Source organism: Xyrauchen texanus, chromosome 39 (assembly GCF_025860055.1).
Source record: "Xyrauchen texanus isolate HMW12.3.18 chromosome 39, RBS_HiC_50CHRs, whole genome shotgun sequence".
Taxonomy (NCBI): Eukaryota; Metazoa; Chordata; class Actinopteri; order Cypriniformes; family Catostomidae; genus Xyrauchen; species Xyrauchen texanus.
Window position 1 is genome coordinate 34,394,733 of NC_068314.1, and position 22,185 is coordinate 34,416,917.

Sequence of the window (22,185 nt, forward strand, 5' to 3'; positions counted from 1 at the left end):
AAATGTCACTCACATATTCAAGCCCATCAGAAACAAGCAAGCAAAGTTCCTCAATCTAAAGAGGGCGGTCTGGTCTGAGTTCTCTTTCTGTTTAATTTGACATACATTTATCAGTCTGGAGTTTTTGGAAAAATTGTCAAAAACTCAAACAGAAGGCAGAAAATGTAGTTTCTATTGCAACAAGGAGAAACTTGTGTCTCATGTCAACACAAAATTAAGATTACAAAAGAGAAGTAAAAGAAACTGTTTGGACTATCATGGATAAATATAATTCTCCTTTATTAAGTTTGGACAGTTACACATATTAAAAGCAGTGATGTGCTCTATACAGTGCTTATGGAGATGTTTCTAGGGGGTTTCCAGATCAAACCCTCAACACAAAGTCTTGCAAAATTAATAAACTTAAGCCATTCAGCTCGCCACAAGGAGGCAGTAAAGTAAGGATATAATTTATACTTTCCTCTGTGAAAAGAAGTATTTTTTTACACCTACAAAATAGTGTGCAAAACAGTGCATAATGTGAGTGCATAAATAACAGTGCATAAATAAATCAGTGCTTAAAATAACAGCACAATCTGCAACATTTTTGCTAAATGCTCAACAGTCTGGTTCCTGAAGTAAAGATCCCGTTCAATTTATCCATGGACGAATTGATTTTCAATTATAATTTATAAACATTTTAAGACAAACCTACCTTGAGCTGCGAGGTTGTTTATCGATGTTGAAGCCATTCATCTGCATTATTTCAACTTCATTGTTTAAATAGCATGTTTGAATTCCTGGTAAACAACTACATCACCCAGCAGAAAATGGTTCACCAACCAGAGAACCGCAGCCAACTGACCCTGCTCGATTTGCCTCGGAGCGACCGCCCACTCCCATGATGCACTGTGAGTGACGTAATCTCTCTAAGTCGTCCTCAGACGAGCCTTCCATCGTTGCCTCCAGGCATCCCGATCAGGCATCTAATCAGTCTCCCTTTACCCTTAAACTACATATCTAATTGTACATATCAGAATATTTTGCAATAAACATAAGATATTGTTTCTATACTTATAATCAACAGCCTAAAATCAATAGTTTGATATATTCCCATTGTTCGCAATGCTCCATAGGATTGTAGTTTGTACCCTTGTGAAAGACGGTAAGTACACAGTCTTGTACCTTTGTTTTTTTTGCCTAAATACAAAGACTGTAATGTTGTGATTCCCCTCAGAGCTGGTTGGATTGGTTCATGGCTCACTACTCTTTTATGGAGGATTTTACGAGAAGCCTATGAAAAAATTTAATGGGAAAAACACTTCCGGAATCCAGACGCTGAATAAGTGGGCAGGGCACTGTTGCGCTCTATTCATTACATGTATCACAGCAGTTCTGATGTGTAATATCCACTGAGCGGCTATAAAAGTGAGTGAAATGTTCCCCCAAATATATGAGGTTTTTAAGGTTAATGTTCTATCAAGTTTTACATAAAAAAGTAGTAACCTAGTCTCTACCATAGACCGTAAAAAAAGATGGACGACGCACCTTCGCTCTTTTCCATTGGTGAGAACTGAAGCCGCCAGTGTCCCGATATGGCGCTGACATCTTGGGACTTGAGTCTGCGCAGTTGCGATTTTGGGACCAGACCTGCGCAGTAGTGAGCAGGAAGTAAAGCCGCGAAATCAAGGCCCGCCCTCACTCTCGCTGAATCAATCGCAAGCACACGCTCCTGCACTTTTGACTTTTGAATTATGACGGTGTGAAATAATTAATTATAGAAATGTAGATATTACATTTAAAGCTCCAATCTCCTCAGTCCTCCGAAGATCCCGAAAAAAGTCTTGGTGCTTCAGTGACTACTTCGCTCAGAGAACCTGTCAATCACAGCTGTCAATCATGATGTCACAGCACCGTTTTTATAGCATCAAATAACTAAAAACAAACTTATTTTGAAAACAAACACTTGAAATGACATCACCGTGATAGAAACGACAGTAAACGACAGAAACTATCTTTGGAAAAAAGATATGTGAAGTGTAATTTAATTGTTTAGTTGGTCTCACTAACTAAACATGTTGAATAACATGGGGAGGCAGGGTTTATGACCTATACTAGGACCAGTCACCAGGGGGCGATCGAGACGTTTTGGCTTCACATTTGAGGGCTTGTGCGGCACGCTTGGTCTCTACCCTAAACCTTGAATCTGAACCTAACCAATAGCATCAGAAAATGCAAAAAACGCAATTGCTGAAGCAACCACGCCATTTTGTGCTGCTTTTATGACACTTTCATGTGATTTGCTGGACTCGTACCCCGGTTCTTTGCTTGCAAATATATCACTATCAGTTGAGCTACCGAGCGACTTGATTGCACTTGAAAATGTAGTTTTATAATGTATGTAATATGATGCAAATGTTTAAATATATTGCTTTTAAACATGTTTTGAGGTGATAAAATAAATAGTTATGTACTGATAATCTGCTGTTTTACTCGTGATTTGTGTGAATGTGAAAAGGTGGTTGTAGCACCCCTGTTATTTATTTTACTAGGAAATTGCCGCGATACGTACAATGAGCCACGTAAAAGTCATTTTGCAATGTAGTTATTGTAATGTGATTCTACGAGACCCGGTTGAAAAATTATGCAGTCACAGAGAGCACTGAAATTGTAACGTTAATTATACAGACACATCACATGGCAAAAGCAGCAATTTCACTCTCATTTTGTTAAGGATTTTCACATGCACTTCAATGGACCATGCTGGCTTGATTGTCTTGTAAACCGAAAAGAGAAACGTTTATTCATCTCCAAGTTCAACCAACGTTGCCTCTTACATTCCAACGTCAAGTACCAAGGCAAAGACTGCAACAAACATTTTCATTTGCCATATATCCTTCTTGGCAAAGTGTTTAAGTTGTTTACTCAGACTGTAACACAGGATGGGTCGTCTCCAACGTCTTTTCCCGATGGCTCTGACAAAGGCTTGGTCCTCATGGAGCCGGTCTGGGAAATGGGCCCCCGGAGCAGGCAAAGGGATTCACAGCACTGCCCGAAGCCTTGGGCTGGACTGGAGGAAAACAGTTGCCGGCAAGGGTGGCAAAACTGGTAAAACAGCAACATAAAGAACACAGCCGTGGCGTAACCCAAAAGTAGCAGAAGTTCCAACACAGGGGCGTCCACCCATTGGTAGAACTCAGTCCGGTGGACATACCACATCAATGTCAGCCCTGTGTTCTCCATGAAACGGAGTGAGTAATACACTGCCACCCGCCTCCAAGCCTGGCCTTTATCAATAAGATCAGGGTCATTCAGTTTGAGCTGAACGGCAGACCAGCAGAAGACGTTGATGCCCGCATACAAGAAAGTAAGCATGCAGAGTACGATAGTGGTGCCCACGCGTGTCAACGTCTTCTCGATGTTCTCCGGAAAGGGAGCGCGACTGCTCCAGAAGAGAACCCAGGGGTACAGAAAGAACAGGATGAAGTTGGCGGCCACTACTGGAAGTACCCACACCTTCAACACGGAGCTGAAGAGGACCAGCACGGCCACACGTGTGGCGATCTCAAACCCTCGCCACAAAAGCATGCACAGGTACGCCAACGGCCGGACAGAGACTTCATAATCATCATAGCGTATCTTGATAGCCAGAATGTTGCAGCGCAGTGCTCCGTATACAATGGAGAGAAGGGAAATGACCATCAATGTCCCTGGAAGGAAGAGAAAAAAAGAGGAAACATGAGTGAAACATAACATCTAATTCAGTTTAAATTTGTCAGTGTTGGGGAGTAACTTAACTAAATGTAGCAACACTACTAACTTAACTACTGTACATTATCCAGTAGTGTGAGTTGCTATGTCGCTGTTTTTAACGCATTGCATTGCGCATTCATTTTAGTCCCTGAAAAAAAGTCCCTGTAAAATATTTAGTTAAATGTTTCCATTTATTACAATGACTTTGATGATTTCTAGATTTGTTTGTTTTATTTACAGGGTTCCAACACCCCTTAACCAATTAATTTCCATACATTTTCCATGTTTTTTTCCAGTCACCAGCAGAGGAAACACTTTAGAGCATTGCATAACGTTTTTAAATCCAATATAGAAATTTCGGTAACACTTTAGAATACTGTATCTTACTTAATGCATAACTAATAAGGAATTACTGCAGAACTAATTCTTCATTAACACTTAAGTCACTACTATTAACTACTAAGGGCCACAACCTGAATATTGTAATGGCTAATTGTTATGATATTATTGTAATTGTAATAAATTGACTGTTCATTAGTAGTTACTCAATAGTTATTTCTCCTGAAGCTGAATTAGTAGATAATTAAAAGTAGTTCATCAGGAGGCATGACTGAATTCAATAGTTATTGATTAGCTAATTGTTACTTAACACAACTATAAAATGCTATTACATACTGATTAGTTAACACATCTTCCTTAGTAGTTAATAGTAGTGACTTAAGTGTTAATGAAGAATTACCTATTAGTTCTGCAGTAATTCCTTATTAGTTATGCATTAAGTAAGATACAGTATTCTAAAATGTTATAGAAATTTTGGTAACACTTTAAAAAAGGTTTCATATGTAAACATTAACACATTTTCTTAATTTATTTACAATTTCATTTCATTTAAATTTGATTAAAAAAAATATTTCATTAAACTAAATTGAGATATCTTTAATAAAATGAAATAAAAATTCATATTTAAGGTTTTATCAATTTACATTTGCTAAACAATTAAATTCTGACATTTTATGGAATTTTGTATGAAACTGAAATAAAAGTATTAAAAATAGGCCAAACTAATTATTAATCTTGGTTAATGTTAACGGATGAAAACATAATTGTTCATTGTTAGTTCATGTTAGTTCAGAGAGCATTAACTAATGTTATTGTGTACAACTTTTAATTAAAAATAAATATAAGTTATATTAACATTGAAATTAACATGAACAAAGATTTTCCATGACTTTGTTAGATTTGCCACATTTCCATGACTTTTCCAGGTGTCACAGTTAGTCTCCACTGTGTTCAAGGACTCTTATTTTGAAGTCTTCTCCTGTGCTATGCTATGCTACACTTCAAACACTTCATGGACTGACCACTAATGAACAAAACTAGAGGGTATATAAACACAGGGAAACTGATGAGGAAATGGTATACAGGTGGGGATAATGATGAAGTGATTAGGGCAGTGGATTCTGGGAAATGTAGTACAGGAGAAAACTTCAAAATAAGAGTCCTTGAATACGGTGGAGACAAACTGTGACACCAGGCCTGTAAGCCTGTATTTTAAAAGTCCCTGATTTCACGGTTTTCCATGACCACAGGAACCCTGTATTTTTGTATAAGTTTAATGAAGTAACTCTTGTTGTTTTATGGAAGATAAATAGCATTGTGATTGCAAAAATAAAATATCTCATTTGATTTAAAAATACATTGCCCCCCTTTTATTTTTACTTATTTAACTTATTTAACTCGTAGTGTAGCTACTGTAACAAAGTGTTGCTTAACTATTGCTTTGCTATTTTAAACTCATGAGATCACTGGTTCATATACTATAGTGCTGGAGTGCACTGAAGTAAACTGTGTAGTGCTGTCCCCAATAGAAGGGCTCGAGCACAGGACTGTATTTGTGTTACCTAAAATTAACAAAGATTTATAAATGCTGTAAATATATATATATATATATATACACTCACCTAAAGGATTATTAGGAACACCATACTAATACTGTGTTTGACCCCCTTTCGCCTTCAGAACTGCCTTAATTCTACGTGGCATTGATTCAACAAGGTGCTGAAAGCATTCTTTAGAAATGTTGGCTTATATTGATAGGATAGCATCTTGCAGTTGATGGAGATGCACATCCAGGGCACGAAGCTCCCGTTCCACCACATCCCAAAGATGCTCTATTGGGTTGAGATCTGGTGACTGTGGGGGCCATTTTAGTACAGTGAACTCATTGTCATGTTCAAGAAACCAATTTGAAATGATTCAAGCTTTGTGACATGGTGCATTATCCTGCTGGAAGTAGCCATCAGGGGATGGGTACATGGTGGCCATAAAGGGATGGACATGGTCAGAAACAATGCTCAGGTAGGCCATGGCATTTAAACGATGCCCAATTGGCACTAAGGGGCCTAAAGTGTGCCAAGAAAACATCCCCCACACCATTACACCACCACCACCAGCCTGCACAGTGGTAACAAGGCATGATGGATCCATGTTCTCATTCTGTTTATGCCAAATTCTGACTCTACCATCTGAATGTCTCAACAGAAATCGAGACATTTTTCCAGTCTTCAACTGTCCAATTTTGGTGAGCTCTTGCAAATTGTAGCCTCTTTTTCCTATTTATAGTGGAGATGAGTGGTACTCGGTGGGGTCTTCTGCTGTTGTAGCCCATCCGCCTCAAGGTTGTGCGTGTTGTGGCTTCACAAATGCTTTGCTGCATACCTCGGTTGTAACGAGTGGTTATTTCAGGCAAAGTTGCTCATCTATCAGCTTGAATCAGTCGGCCCATTCTCCTCTGACCTCTAGCATCAACAAGGCATTTTCAGCCCACAGGACTGCCGCGATACTGGATGTTTTTCCTTTTCACACCATTCTTTGTAAACCCTAGAAATGGTTGTGCGTGAAAATCCCAGTAACTGAGCAGATTGTGAAATACTCAGACCGCCCGCCTGGCACCAACAACCATGCCACGCTCAAAATTGCTTAAATCACCTTTCTTTCCCATTCTGACATTCAGTTTGGAGTTCAGGAGATTGTCTTGACCAGGACCACACCCCTAAATGCATTGAAGCAACTGCCATGTGATTGGTTGATTAGATAATTGCATTAATGAGAAATTGAACAGGTGTTCCTAATAATCCTTTAGGTGAGTGTATATATATATATATATATTGCTCATTGCATTAACTCATCTTAAAGAATGGAACCTTATTATTGTAAAGTGCTACTTTTGAAAGAATAATTAGGCATTATGCATACCAAATGTGGAAATGGGGACCTGGAGGGATGCTGGAAAAATTGTCACCAGTGCGAGGGAAGCAGCTGCTTATATATCCTTGGGATGAGATTGGCAGGCCCAGATGAACAACTTACGTTTGGAACTTTATTTATGAGTAGCTTGAAAAACTACAGTTAAAAAAGTAGCTTCCCCAACACTGAAAGCTATGCTACAAATCCTATTAAAAAGAATCAAACATTGCACAAAAGCCTCATCCATCTCTGCTTTAACATACTGAGATATTAAATAAACAACTGTACTGTTGCATCATTTACTACTTTGTTTACTATTGTTGTTAAGTAACAAAAGAATAGTAAATGCAGATACTACTGTAAATCCACCAGCAGCTCAAACATATGGCCTCTGTCAAACATACGCCTCCCATCTCATCCAGAGTCAGTCACTGTATCATTACTTTATGCCTCATGTGTAATGAATGGGGTCAGGCTAATTCACTGTCCATTGTGATCCACAATACTGCTTTCAAGGACAGACCACAAGGCTGGCAACACATTCCTCATGAATGGTAGATGACTAAAAATCTTTTGGTCTATCAGTGAATGGTCTGTCATTCTATAGACGGGTACATATACAGTCTAGTGTGACAGTTCAGTATAGGTGGGGAGCAGAGATAGTAGATACCATATGACTAATGGGGCTTTGCCACTGCACGGTACAACTCGACTTGACTCTGCTCGCTTTTTGGGGTTTTTCTACTGTGGATAGTACCTGGTACTTTTTTTAGTATCACCCTGCAGATCCCAAATTGGTCAGGGAGAATCGTCACTACCAGCGTCACTGGATTTGAGACATGGGACATCAACCCGCTAGTTTTAAAGATAGCTACAGCGATAACAGTATAATTTGTTCACGCGACTTTCGAATTGTGAAAAAAAGAAATGGCTCAGGAAACGGTCGATTCATTAGCGACGAGCGAAAAGTCTCTCAAGAAGTGTCTCAGCCGTTGGCCGCACACGGCTACCACTGGACCTACCAAAGTGTAGGGAAAAGTAAAAAATGTTTAAAGTGACTAGAGAACCATCAAGGAAAAGTGGAAGTGGTTCGACCAAATGGATGCTATCTAGACCGGCAAACAATGAGAGGGAGAATGCCCTGGAGTCCACGATGGAGGATGGTACGTTTTGTTACGTTACCTCTATACTCCGCTTGAAAGCTTCACTTTATTTAGTTGACCAGCTACTGGAAAGCTTGTTTTTAAAACAACCAATCACCATGCAACAACTGCTTTATGCAGCACAATGAGCTAGTAGCTAGCAGCTAGTGCTTGTGTTATTGTTTATTGTTTTGTGACGCATTTAAGATGATGTCACGGCAGTAGAGTCGCCGCAACTATGACGATCAGCCTATAATCCCACCCACATTGAGGCGGCACTAAACGGCAGTGGAAAAGGAAGGTCAGAAAAGTAAAACGAATAGAATCGAACCGTAACGTGCAGTGGAAAAGTGCCATAATAGACTAAATTGTCATTAAGCCATATGACAGCTTGCAAATCCACATGCCTCCTCATAACTACAGTATATGCTAAATCAACCTGACTATATTAGGTTATACATAATATATAAACAGCTCCTTATGATAAAACTGCACAACAATGCACTACTTGCCAGTGATCTTTGTGCCAGTTTGTAAAGTTTTCTGTTCATTGAGACCTGCACGTACCAGTATCTAACTGCTCTGCATCCTGTAGCACTATCTATTTTAGTGCTATTTTGGCCTTTAGCTGAACCAAAATGTGCGTCCTTGAGATAACAAGAGGAAATATATATTACACAAGCAGAGGAAGGCATTTCTAAGGCACTGGTATGCAACTCAGACTCGAGTGTAGAATGTATCACTGAGGAGACCTTGTTAAATTTAGATTTAGAGGAGCTGCTCTGTGTTTACAAAGAGGGTTCACATTATTGTATACAAGAAATATGGTATTAATGCAAAATAGAAGGTGTATAGATAATTTTTTAAAGGCAAAAACATGACACTCCTCATTAAACATTAAAACCAATGGCTTTCTGACTCTTAACACATTAAACACGTGGTGGAGAATGTCCGAAAATTAATCAAGGGATCCCACAAGAGGACTTTCAAAGCTCGAAACTCGTTAACAGTGAAACTCATAAACTTGCAAAGATGTTCATCACAAGCCCAAATAACGGCATGAAAAGAAAGAAGGAATATACAAATTATTTCAACGAAGTCTTGAAAGAACGCAGGTGCTTGGAGATTCATTTTTTTAAGTTATGCTGTTTTTATCTTGACACACAGTCTTAAAAACACTCGCTCATGGCGTGAGACGCTGAAAAACATCCATTCATTTTGCAACGGTACAGATGTCCACTTAGCATGTTAACACAGAAAATAGGGCAGCGTGATAATGTTGAAAACTGTTACTGTCGATTATCCTTGATGTTGTATTTGTAATTATAAATTTTTATTAATAATTTCACACGAACAGTTTTTTCCCTGAGGCTTTTTTAATGAACAGTTAAAACTTCCCCATTGAGCAATAATTATGTGCAACCTCTTCTGCCATACATTCGCTTGCACTATGTATATAACAGATTTGTATTTGTACATGTTTTTATTGTGTATTTCTATTAGGGATGTGCACGAGTAGTCGATTATTCGTTATGCAATAATTATTAGAAAAGTAAAAATACTATTCGAATTTGCAGTTTTGCTTTGCTGGCCATATATACAGTGAGATGCATATTAAATCCTGAACAAGCAAACTAAAACTGGCAGTTATAACAGAATGCACTGGGTGGCGCTGTTGAGTGTGGACACAAGTTGATCACATTTGTTGAGCAAACGGTTCTGTCAATACGTTCAGATGGACACCAGAAAAGCGGGTTATTGCGAGAATATGGATTACTGTGAGAAAGCTGGTTTCCTGTTTAAATATACTGGATAAGCGATGTAAATGTTACTCTCGTATATGTGCAGCTCGTCAGAAAGCAGCATCCCCGTAGCAACATAATCCCTGCGACGCTTCAGTAAACAACAAAAATGGCGTCCGAGAAAGACTATGCTAGCTGAGGTAAGGGACATCCCATCATTTAAACTGGTGAGTATAAATGAGTGTAGTTTACTGAGCACGTGGATATGCTTGTTTTTCTCAACAAAAACATGACATGAAATACAATATAAACATGGTTATATGCCGAGTGTTTATACTCATCGTGTATGTTTACTACGTCAGTCTACTTCATTAGCGGTTTCTTTTTCTTCGCTTTGCATGAGCTTAAATGCTTTGCTTTTTTTTTTTATATAACTAAATTTTTTTACACATTTTTAGTAAGTGTTTATTTACTAAAAATATATATATATTTTGGATTGATGGATGGATGGATAGCAAAAGCTTTTGAGTGTTGTTTGTGTGTGTGTGTGTGTGTGTGTGTGTGTGTGTGTGTGTGTGTGTGTAAGTGTGTGTTCGTGTTCTCTCTCTCACCTCTTTCAATAGACACCCCTTTCAGCAGCACACAGATGTAAAGCTGCAGTGTGAGCTGCGGTGCGGAACCCAGGAAGGCCTGTATGACAGAGGTCCTGGCGAAGGCTGCACGGTGAGTGACTAGCTTCCCCTCCACCTGCCCAACTTCTTGCTCCACCTCCTCTGTCTGCTCCTCCTGGGGTATCTGCTTCTTTCTGGTGATTGTGACATATGGCTCCTCCACCTTTCCAGCACTGCCAAAGACACTGAAGGCATCCAGGCACCTTAGGAACAACATTGAGTGTATAGTTTAGATAGCGGAGTACATCTTTCAGTTTTTCTGTGCTGTTTTACAGGTATCTGACACAGCGACACCTCTGCGAATGGAAAACTTTGTCAACACTACACACAATATCACCACATATAACATAGATTTTGAATCCGTCATGGACTTTTCAATTGCCCTATCTTATTGCACCACCACTAATTTGTTACATGTCTACTATATGCATGTACTCTACATACAACATGGTGCCTTGTGGCCATATGGCAACAATTTATTTTCTTTCACTTTCTCACATTTTAGTAAAAAAATAAACATAATGCAGTTTTGGAAATAAAAGAGCAGTCTTTAAAGTAACCAAATATTGTGCTCCCTCCCAGAGGGTCACCCTTGACACAAACTGCTCTTTTAAACAAATTTTGGTATGTTTCTTCTACATCATGATTTATTTTTTATTTTTTTTTACTGCACCTATGATAAGTTAATTAGATAGTGTTGTTAACTGATAACCTTTATCTAATATTGATAAAGGTTATCAATTTATCTTTATCCTTTATCCTTTATCTACAGAAAATTAAGAAAATATAAACACTGTCAAATGGCAACTCTGCAATACAAAGTTACTGATATTGCACTAATGCATTTTTTCATTGGTTATTTTTATAGATGTGCCATCTATTTTATTATTGCATTTATTCATTTATTTGGAAGCGTTTACCATAATCAAATAGCATTTATGCACAATAAACACAACATGACAATGTTTTATGGAAAGATTGCACAATTAGTTCTTCCAAATGACAAGGTGGGTTTCCATCCAACTATTTTTATGCACATTTTGAAATTGCGCATAAGAAATCCCGAATGTAAACGCTTCATATGCTAATAAACTTACTTTTTTTTTTTTATCCCCTTTTCTCCCAATTTGGAATGCCCAATTCCCACTACTAAATAGGTCCTCATGGTGGCGCAGTTCTCACCTCAATCCGGGTGGAGGAGGACAAGTCTCAGTTGCCTCCACATCTGAAACTGTCAATCCGCGCATCTTAACACGTGACTCATTGTGCATGACACCGTGGAGACTCACAGCATGTGGAGGCTCATGCTACTCCCTGTGATCCACACACAACTCACCACACGCCCCATTGAGAGCGAGAACCACTAATTGCGACCACGAGGAGGTTACCCCATGTGACTCTAACCTCCCTAGCAACCGGGCCAATTTGGTTGCTTAGGAAACCTTGCTAGAGTCACACAGCAAAGCCTGGATTTGAACTTGTGACACCAAGGGTGTCGCTGAACTACACAGGCCCCCATGAATATACTTTCTAAATTCGCTTAAAATGTAATGCGTTAGGAGGAAGTGGATTTCTAGAGTTTCGTATTAGTTCAAATGCGCATTAAGTGGATGGAAACTATTTATTTGCAAAACGATGACGTGTTTTGACCATTCGTGCATGTGTTATGATCGTGCAATAGCTTGATGCGATTAGCCCACCGAAAGGTCAGACCTTGGCACACAATTCTCTGAACATAGCGCTTGTCATTTGGAAGTGTTTAACCCACAGCTGGTTGATAAAGTGGGTCCTCACAATCTGCCAGAACAATTTTTAGAGTGGGCACTCCCATGTATGTGGAGACTGGCAGTGTGTGGGCATCGCAGCCATTTCAGCTCCATTATATCAAATATTACACTTCTTCTGTGGCGTCTCGTGGATGCACTTCATAAAATGAGATACTTGCTCAAATCTTGCAAATAAAACTTTTCCTTAAGCAGGGAGGTCATTCAGTTGCTCCATCATGATGAGACGCTCCGATATGATAATGCACATTACGTGGTAGATGGAAGCACAACAATTATTGTTTTCTTAAGTCGAAAATTGTTGGACTGCGGAGGTGCGTGACCTGCTGAGGACCAGAGACTCCGCCTTCAGAGCAGGCGACAAGGCGGCCCTAAGAACAGCGAGGGAAACACTGTCCCGGGCCATCAGAGAGGCAAAGCGTGCACACGCCCAGAGAATCCACACTCACTTCCAGGACAGCGGTGACAAGCGGCACATGTGGAAGGGCATCCAGGCCATCACCAACTACAGGACAACATCAGTTACCTGTGACAAAGATGCCTCCCTTCCAGTTGCGCTGAACGACTTCTACCCTCGGTTTGAGATGCAGAACAACGTGGCGGCGAGGAAGACCACCCCTCCTCCCAACGACAAGGTGCTCTGTCTTACCACGGCTGATGTGAGGAAAACTCTACATAGTCAACCCACGGAAGGCTGCTGGACCAGACAACATTCCTGGCAGAGTGCTCAGAGGATGTGCAGACCAGCTGACAGATGTTCTTACCGACATCTTCAACATCTCGCTGAGCAGTGCCATCGTTCCAACGTGCTTCAAGGCCACCACCATCGTCCCCATGTAGAAGAAGTCTTCAGTGCACATGTCCAGAGTTGCACTTAATTCATTGTCACTTTATACCTGACTGCTATGTCCATAGAACACTATTTCATATATTGTTATGTTTACATTTGGCATTTTTAGATTGTCATCTTTTTGCACTACTTGATTACAAATGTGAACTGGTCAGCGATGCACTGTCTCTTACTGTGCCTATTGTCCTCTTCCTTTCAGTAGTTTGTTGTACTGTCCCGTACTTTTTGCACACGTTGGTGGTTCTGTGTTTGTCCACTTAACTTGACACTTGTATAAACATACTGTACATATGCATCAAATCTCTGCGCATGAGCGCAAGGTATTTTGAATACAATTGAGAAAGTAGTCGGATTCAAACGTTTACATGGCTAATATTTTTATTTAAATTTTATTATTTTAGGTCTACACCACCCCCTTCAATCAGATGGAAATTTATTTTTTTTACATGTAGGCTTTTCAATCCGACTGAGCTATCACCAAAATGGCAGGTCTTGTGAGGTGCAGTGTTACTGACTTCCAAAAATGGTCCAAGGAAGGACAACCTGTGAACCGGCGACAGGGTCATGGGTGCCAAAGACTCATTGCACATTAAACCAGCATATTTCTAGATTACCCCAAGCTTCTGTAATGCCTCAGAGGGCAATCTGTCCATCTAATTTGTTTTAAATGCAGAGGCTAGGTGTCCAAGTGTATGCTGTAGGTGCCAAACATTTAGAAAGCTTGGTTTCCCCAAACAGTCCTTAATGACAATGTGATGGATGGAAGTGTGTTTAGAGGAAGACAAGAGATCTTCCACAGTTCTCTCACACAAACTCTGTGAAATAAACATTTGAATTATGCATGATGCACACAGGGCTGAAACAGTGCTGTATCTGAATGAGCAGGATCAGGTTGTGCATGAGCTAGGCCAGAAGGGTGGCACAGGGTGCATCCTAAAAATGAGCTCTGCCACCGCACTTGCCACCCCTACTAGAACCCCATAGACTGTGCGCAATGGCTTAACCCATAGAGTCCACCTCTGCCGAAATCCTTTGCAAGACACCTTACATCACCCCGCAACACTTGCCAACCCTTTGCCACCACTGGTAAAATATCCTAGACACGCCACTGGGTCACGTTGCAAAACTTGAACTATTAGAGAAGGCAAAATCGATGCATCAATTATGCACACAGTCAATGCAACAAAATACAGACAGATGGAGATGGAACTGTGAGGCCTTGACGGAAATAGATGCTGTCAATAACGCCAGTAACTATTGCACGTTTTTGCAATCATTGTTTCTGCAATAAGGATACAAATTGTGCACATCTGGCTGGACGCTTGTATACAAAATAAACAGCAGTTTGTTCATTTGCAGCGCGCGTTTAAAATCGATCCCGAAAACGATGCGAGTGCGTAATCACGCACCTAACACATTCCTGGGAAGTTCATGGTATGGTCACTTACCCATAAAATGAACAGCGACAAAAAAACGTGAAACCGACCAGCCTGCGCGCATAATAAATATTGACAATATAATACGGGCATGTGTGTGTGCGCAATATAATACGCGCATGTCTGTGTGCGCAAAAGGAAAAAAATGCTTCTTATTACACGCTGTCACGCTCACAATTGACATATGCGTTGTGCCTTCTGTCCGTTATGTGGATAGAGATTACTCATCCATATCTATATGCATGATGTGGAATCATCACCATTCAGACACATCCAAGATCTAATGCGTTAAAACAGAATAACTCATTGGCTACTTACCGGATTATTGGCCCTAGCTGTAATATGTGAAGCAGCAATACTAGAGGTCTGTCTCTGCTCAGGTCTCTGTGAATAAAGATCAGTGTGAGCTGCACCAGCACGGATGGCACAAGCGTGAAGAGGAGAGTGAAACACTGCCAAATCTTGTCACCGGCGGAGCGATAAGTGGTGCTCAGATAAAGAGCAGCCGCAGTCTCGGCCGTAAACAAAAAGACCGACACTAAAACTGAACTGGGAAGTCTCATCCTCACTCATCCATCTTAATTATCTGCTCTCCCATCTCGAATGCATACATTGTGAAGTTCCAGTGATCGCGTGGAACCACCAGACGCAACCTCACAGCTGATCGAGGCAAAAAACAGTGGTTGCAATTCTAACCAATAGGGGGCGCAGTAAGCTCAAATTTGACTCGTCAGCAGCAAGCAATGGGTAAAAGGCAATAGGGGAATATGTATACTGCAAAATGTGTCAACTAATTCAAATCATTGTATCAGGTTTATTTTATTTTATTTATTTTAAGTCACAAATGAAGATAAGGTTTATTCGAAATGTTTATTCACTTTGATTTTTTTTTTTCATATTAAATTATGTCCACTTACATGAGATGAAGACCACTAAATCAGTAATCTTGATAAAAGCTGTTTCATTGTACATGGAGAGCAGTGGCGTAGTAGTGATTGAAGAGGTGGGCATACTGTGAATTGTCCCACCCCTTATTGAAACAGAAAATACGATAGGTTAGGAAATGTCCAATTGTGTCTAAAAGGAACGTTCTGATTGGTAACAGCTGAGTCGAACTGTCAATTATGCATACGCAAAATCATCTGAAAGATAGGTGGGCATACAGTGTATGCCTGTATATGCCCTAGACTACTCTACTGATGGAGAGGGTCCCCTCTTAGGGGCTGCCATGTTAGGATCACATGATCAGCTGAATACTACTCACTTAAAGGGACAGTTCACCCAAGAATCACTCTCATCATTTAGTTGTGAGTGGTGGTGGCGTAGTGGGCTAAAGCACATAACTGGTAATCAGAAGGTTGCTGGTTCAATCCCCACAGCCACCACCATTGTGTCCTTGAGCAAGACACTTAACTCCAGGTTGCTCTGGGGGGATTGTCCCTGTAATAAGTGCACTGTAAGTTGCTTTGGATAAAAGCATCTGCCAAATGCATAAAAAATAAAATAATAAAAAAAAAAAACAAATGTAAAATTTACTCACCTTCATGCCATCCCAGATGTGTTTGACTTTCTACTGCAGGACCCAAACAGAGATTTTTAAAGAATATCTCAGCTCTGTAGGTCCATATAATGCAGGTAAATTGTGATCAGACCTTTGTTATAAGGAGACATAAAAGTTATCCATAAAACTCCAGTTCCTTCAGAAGCAATATAGGTGTATACAGAACAAAATGTAAGTCCTTTTTTTAATACTATAAATCCCCACTTTCACTTTCAGATGTGAAAGTGAAACTAAACAGGCACCACATGTGACTTTCACATGTAAAAGTGAAAGTGCATATTTACAAAAAAGTATTTTTTGAGAACTTACAGTATGTTGTTTAGTGCCATAAATACCAAGTTTTCACGGGAACGACATGAGGGTGAGTAAATTATATGCATAAGCATGGTGTCCTCATTTCAAATTTTTGTCATCGTTGCATATAAGTTTAATTCTTTCAATGTAACTATTTTATAGACAGTCATTCCTGACGCAATTACTACCTGATTTCAATGCAGGACCAAAACTTGGTCTTCCACGCTGCTGACACAACATGCTTTCTTTCGCGCTGTGGAGGGGGGCAGGGCCGGGCTAGAATGTCGCACGCCCTGTCCCCAATCGGCCTGATGGGGCACGCGAGGGATAAAGGCGGCCGGTTCGAGAGAGAGAGAATTACGGGCATGTCCGTCATGTGTGTTTATGTTTGTGTGTTTTGGTTTAAGTTTTCAGTAAAATATTATTTATATTGACAAGCTGGTTCTCACCTCCTCCTTGCCCATCTTAACCCCCTTATACACGCCAAACGGGAAGGTAAACACACTGGGGCCACTGCAAGAATGTCCGATAGGAAATGCCTCTTGTCGGTGAGTCGTCAAACTGTAATGTGGCCAATTCTATGGAACTCCCGGAAACAACATGCAGATTTCCCGTGTGATCATGTTGGCTAAACATCACATTTTAGAGTGTTAAGAGAAAAGAGGTGGAAAACAAAATGTGGTAATTGGGTATTGATTAACTGTCCCAATTTTTTAGTAACTAATAAAGGATTATTTAATGTTTTCAGGCTTACGCTAATAAAATCCCCACTTGAATTTCCTTTTGGTGAGTTCAGGAAATGCATTTACTTGACAGGCAGATGATAAATCCAAACAGTAATCCCGCTGGAGTTATGTTTCCTGCAGAACTGCTTAAGAAAACGAAACACTGTCAGACCTAATCAGTGTGTGGTTCTTCAACAGAAATAGGTCCCTGCATGGAACGGGATGGAAAAGAGGGTTCACTTCAGTAGCTGAAGTCACAATGAATGAAGGACTTTGCATCATTACACTGAGTGACTGGAAACCCCATAGACAATTTAGCTGTGTCACTTAGTGAGAGTATCATTTCATCATAAATTGTCTAAGCCAGTAATTTAGGGGCAGCAAAACTAATGTTCTGTCCGTTCTTGTTTGTGAAGTACCTGGTTATGTTGTGCTTAAAGATACAAATTCCCTTTTACATTTTACAACCTTTCCACTTAATGACCCAGCTGAAGTTGTCTCTGTCGAGCCATATTTTCCTCTAGTTTACACATGTAGGTTCACCACCTCACATACAGAGGAGACCTATAAAACACACCTTTATATGGCTCTGTCCTACACTTGATATAAAACCAGCTTTGTGAGAAATGTCTTTGAGCATTATGGTAAATGGTCTGCACTTATGTAGCACTTTTTGAACCTTAGCGGTTTTCAAAGCTAAATAAATGAAAGCATCGTTATCATGTTTTGATTGGACACGTCTCTAGACTTCAACATTCATTTTAGCTGTGATAACGCAGCACTGGGATTATGTGGTTATCGCTATAGTTGATAAGAAAAGGTCTCATAGTAACCTTTTCATCTTCGGTCAGTCTGAAAAGGTCACCATAGCTGCAGATCTGATGAACTTTGACATTAATTTTCTGTGCTCCTGGTTCAAGATTTGACTTTTCTTCCTTCCAGAGTTCATTATTACTTGGCAACAAGTTGTCAATTCGTTCTAAACCTGGGAGAATGTTATCCTATGCAACAGCCTAATCTGAATACATAACCTATTGAAAAGTAATGGGTTCTTTTAATCAGCCAGCAAATGTCCTTTATGAAGAGGAAAGGAAAACAGTTTTCCGGAATATCTAAAATGCCGAACATCATTGTTATAATGGATACACAGGCAGATATCACAGGAATGGGCTCTTTATCCGTTCGCTTATTAAACACAACAAAGGAATGACATTTCATTAACATATTCGGGTACTGGCTACGACTCAATAACTGCAGAAAAATTGCAGTGGAGTGCATTTAGTTCAAACCCTGACAGTGGAAGGAGTGGTGTGTATTCAAGATCACATCCAAAAGACGAGACATTCAACTGGTGTGACATTTAGGGAAGCCAAGAATATTCTTACGCTGAAGTGCAATTGAACTATTGCATCAAAACAAAGGGTAACACTTTAAATTAAGTTTCCCTTTATAAAGGGCTTGTAAAGGGGTTTAATAATGACTAATAACTCATCTATAACGTTACATTAATCAATAGGGTGAAGTTCATGCAATACCTCCCAAATAGTGAGCCAGTGTTAACTCACATGTAATAAATACTTAATAAAACTACTTATCCATACTTTGAATCAAAACCAATTCATTACTTATGCTCTCACTTATCATAAGTGTATATATATATATATATATATATATATATATATATATATATATATATATATATATATATATAATTTACTTCTCTTCATTTTAGGGGTCATTTATTAATTAAGTAACAATATTTGCTAGGGCTGTCAATTGATTACAATTTTTATTCTAATTAATTACACGATGTCCCGATTAATTAATCGTGATTAATCGCATATACAATTATTTGATAAAAGCCCCTCATATAACAATAATTCTATATATAATGATGAAATAATTATACATAGTTATCTTTAAATATATATATATATATATATATATATATATATATATATATATATATATATATATATATATATAAAATATTCAGATAATTAAAATGCATTACTTTCTTAGCAGAAGAGTAAATCATTGATAAGACAATATAAAAAACGGCTTTAGAATACAATGTATTGTTTACTACCATATTATTGAACATAAGTCAATCATTGACACACAGTTCACAATAATCCATTTCACAAGTGAATTTGTCAATCAGATTGAGATTTATTATGAGGGCTTGTTTAAGGACCCGTCAATGTACACCTGCGTCAGACATGCTTGTGTAGAGTCTCGGGTGTGTTGCGTCATAAACATAAATTTTTAGGTCACTGTGTCAAGTTAAATATAGTTTAATACTTACAACACATCTTGAGATCTCTTAATTCGAATTTGCGCTCCATCAAATGTTTTGAACGCAAGAAAGTAACGCATGTTTGTGTTGTTCTGCTGGATGGTTGTTTTCTTCACTGTATAAACTGTGTGTTCCCATACAGCTGAAGTTTCACTTACTGCCCTCTGGAGTAAACAGGTGGTACTACAAGCTTGCATTTCTCTGGAATCTCCCTTATTATGGTCGGGGGGTATTGCGATAAATTGCGTAAATTTTTTTAACGCATTATTTTTTATACAATTAATTGCACTGAATTAACGCGTTAAATCGACAGCCCTAATATTGGCATTTTCTAGTACAAGTCTTAATGTATGGTGGATTTACAAACTTATATAGCAACCTCAAAAATGTTATGCAAACTGAACGACCATGGTTAATTAATTGAGTTATCCATTAACCATTCACTGTATTATTGACTTACCTACATTTGTGAGCTAGGGAAAGGGTCCCTTAATGTAAAGTGCACACCCGCAAACCACTTATTAATGACTTATCAACATTAATAAGTCGTGAAAGTGTGCCTTACTGTAAAGTGAACACATGTGAACCATTTATTAATGACCATTTATAACCATTTAAAATGAACCCTGTGACCAAGGGTGGAAAGATTACTGAAAAATAATACTCAAGTAAAAGTACTGTTACTTCTTAAAAAATGTAGTTTGAGTAGATTAAAAGAGTCTGTTCTAAAAACTACTCAAGTAAAAGAGTAGCTCATTTAAAAGTACTCATGAATAGTGAGTATAGAGTACTGATTTGCGAAAGCTATGTCTCTTTATAATAAAAACTCGATGCTGCAATTTAAAAATGAGGCACACGTAATGTAATTTAGATTCTATTGGGAAGACACGCAGGCTTGAGTGAAGTTTAAGATGCCATTTATTTGCTAAATGTAAAACAGAAATGTAATGTCTCTCTTTGGCATAGGCCCCGTCCGGCGATCCGAGGGAGTTGTACCCGGAACCGTCATGTCCTGCCGTAGATAGCAGGCAGGGGCGAGGAGCCTACCCCTGTGCGGGACAGGGCTCAACTTGTGGTGGTGGGGTGGTGGAGGTTGCCGTGTTAGCACACTGAAACAGCAATGTGATAGATTGTGAGCAGACTTATAAAGCAATGGCTTACATGTGATTGGCTAGGAATTACCCAGCTAATGATGTGATGATGTACAGCTGCTAGTCTTCCCGCTAGAACTACACTGTGCTTACATTTCCCATTTATGGCTGTTTGCCAGAAAGAATAAAAAATATAGGAATTTTATAGGCGTTTGTGATTGACAACTTTAAAAAAACATCACTTATCTATGATAGTGTAAACACTACATGAATCTGATATTAAAAAATAAATGAAAGGGCGACATGATTACATAAATGAAAAGATGAGTTATTTTCAATATCATAATGCATGAAACAATTACATTAAAATCAGTTTATATGCAGGGTCTAAATTTCCCTTAATGCCAACTGAGAGAATTACATTTACATTTATGCATTTGGCAGACGCTTTTATCCAAAGCGACTTACAGTGCAATTATTACAGGGACAATCCCCCCTGGAGCAACCTGAAGTTAAGTGCCTTGCTCAAGGACACAATGGTGGTGGCCATGGGGTTAGAACCTGTGACCTTCTGATCACCAGCCCTGTGCTTTAGCCACTACGCCACCACCACTCCACAGAAGTAATTGCTGCATTACTTCTGTGCTTCTTTTGGGCAGACCTTTTTTTTTTAAAGGCAGAACTTACAGACTTTGCAAAGTGGTATGAAAAATGACTGTATGAGCACAACTGTAGATATCACACTTGTTCTAGTCACTGGAACCTTGAAGGGTCTACAGGACTAAAATAAAAGGTGTCAAAAAGGCCCTTGGAAACAATGGGGATGCTGTTTTAAGTATTGCTTTAACTATCTCACTGCTTTGGCCAGCTTGACACAAGAACACATTTTTATGATTGAAATGTAAATTGGAACCTGGTGGACATATTTCAGAAATCTCCTTTGTATGCCCTCCTTTTCCTTCAATGTAATAAAGGATTATGGGGGGACTCACACAATCAATCAAATCACTTTATTGTCACGCGACCATATGCACAAGTGCAGCTGTGGGTGAAAGTCTTAAAAACATCCTTATCTTCACACCTGGTGAAGATAATCTTGTGCTTTGCATATTTCCAATTGCAAAGCCCACAAACTCACACCTCATGTTGCTGACAGAAGTTGTTCTTGTGGCTTTGATTGGTTTCTGTGAGAGTCCTGTTGAGTTTTGTCTAACCAAGCTCCACCAGCCACTCTTGAAGCCTCTTTACATGCACATCTATGCCTTGTGTTGATAGCTGGTCTGGTCTCTGGTGTATTATGGAGTGGTTTTTATAACAAATGCACACTGGCTTTCATTATTCGGATTCACAGTATAATTTTAGTAGTGCAAGATTGCTTGCCTGATTTAATCAATATAATATGGGTTCAGTTAATTAATGCGAGGCGCTGGAGTCTAACGATTTTAATTAATTCAAATGCACTTTTCATCTTATGATCTGATCTTTGCTATGCCATGCTATCATCTATAAATTGCTTGGGACTCACTGTTTTGGTTGGTGTGCTAAAATCTGTACTCCATTAAAACTGGCTTTCATAAGCAATTTGAACTCTGTTTCTATGGAGACAGGATAT

At 39.2% G+C, this 22,185-nt stretch overlaps 1 protein-coding gene across 2 annotated transcripts; it reads right to left on the bottom strand.

Annotated features, from left to right (window-relative positions):
* Positions 1-11: 11 nt before the first annotated feature.
* Positions 12-15,243, bottom strand: LOC127632990 (endoplasmic reticulum membrane adapter protein XK-like). Of its 2 annotated transcripts, XR_007969156.1 has the most exons (4): positions 14,922-15,243; positions 10,474-10,736; positions 695-3,689; positions 12-87 (listed from the first exon to the last, which is right to left on the bottom strand). XR_007969156.1 is itself a non-coding variant. In XM_052111845.1 (3 exons), the coding sequence occupies exons 1-3, from the start codon at positions 15,164-15,166 to the stop codon at positions 2,905-2,907; spliced, it is 1,293 nt and encodes a 430-aa protein (XP_051967805.1). In that variant the 5' UTR covers positions 15,167-15,243; the 3' UTR covers positions 335-2,904. The 2 variants fall into 2 exon arrangements, 1 of the variants encoding a protein (XP_051967805.1); XM_052111845.1 differs by lacking the exon at positions 12-87 and having other exon boundaries at positions 335-3,689.
* Between the last annotated feature and the right edge of the window lie 6,942 nt (positions 15,244-22,185).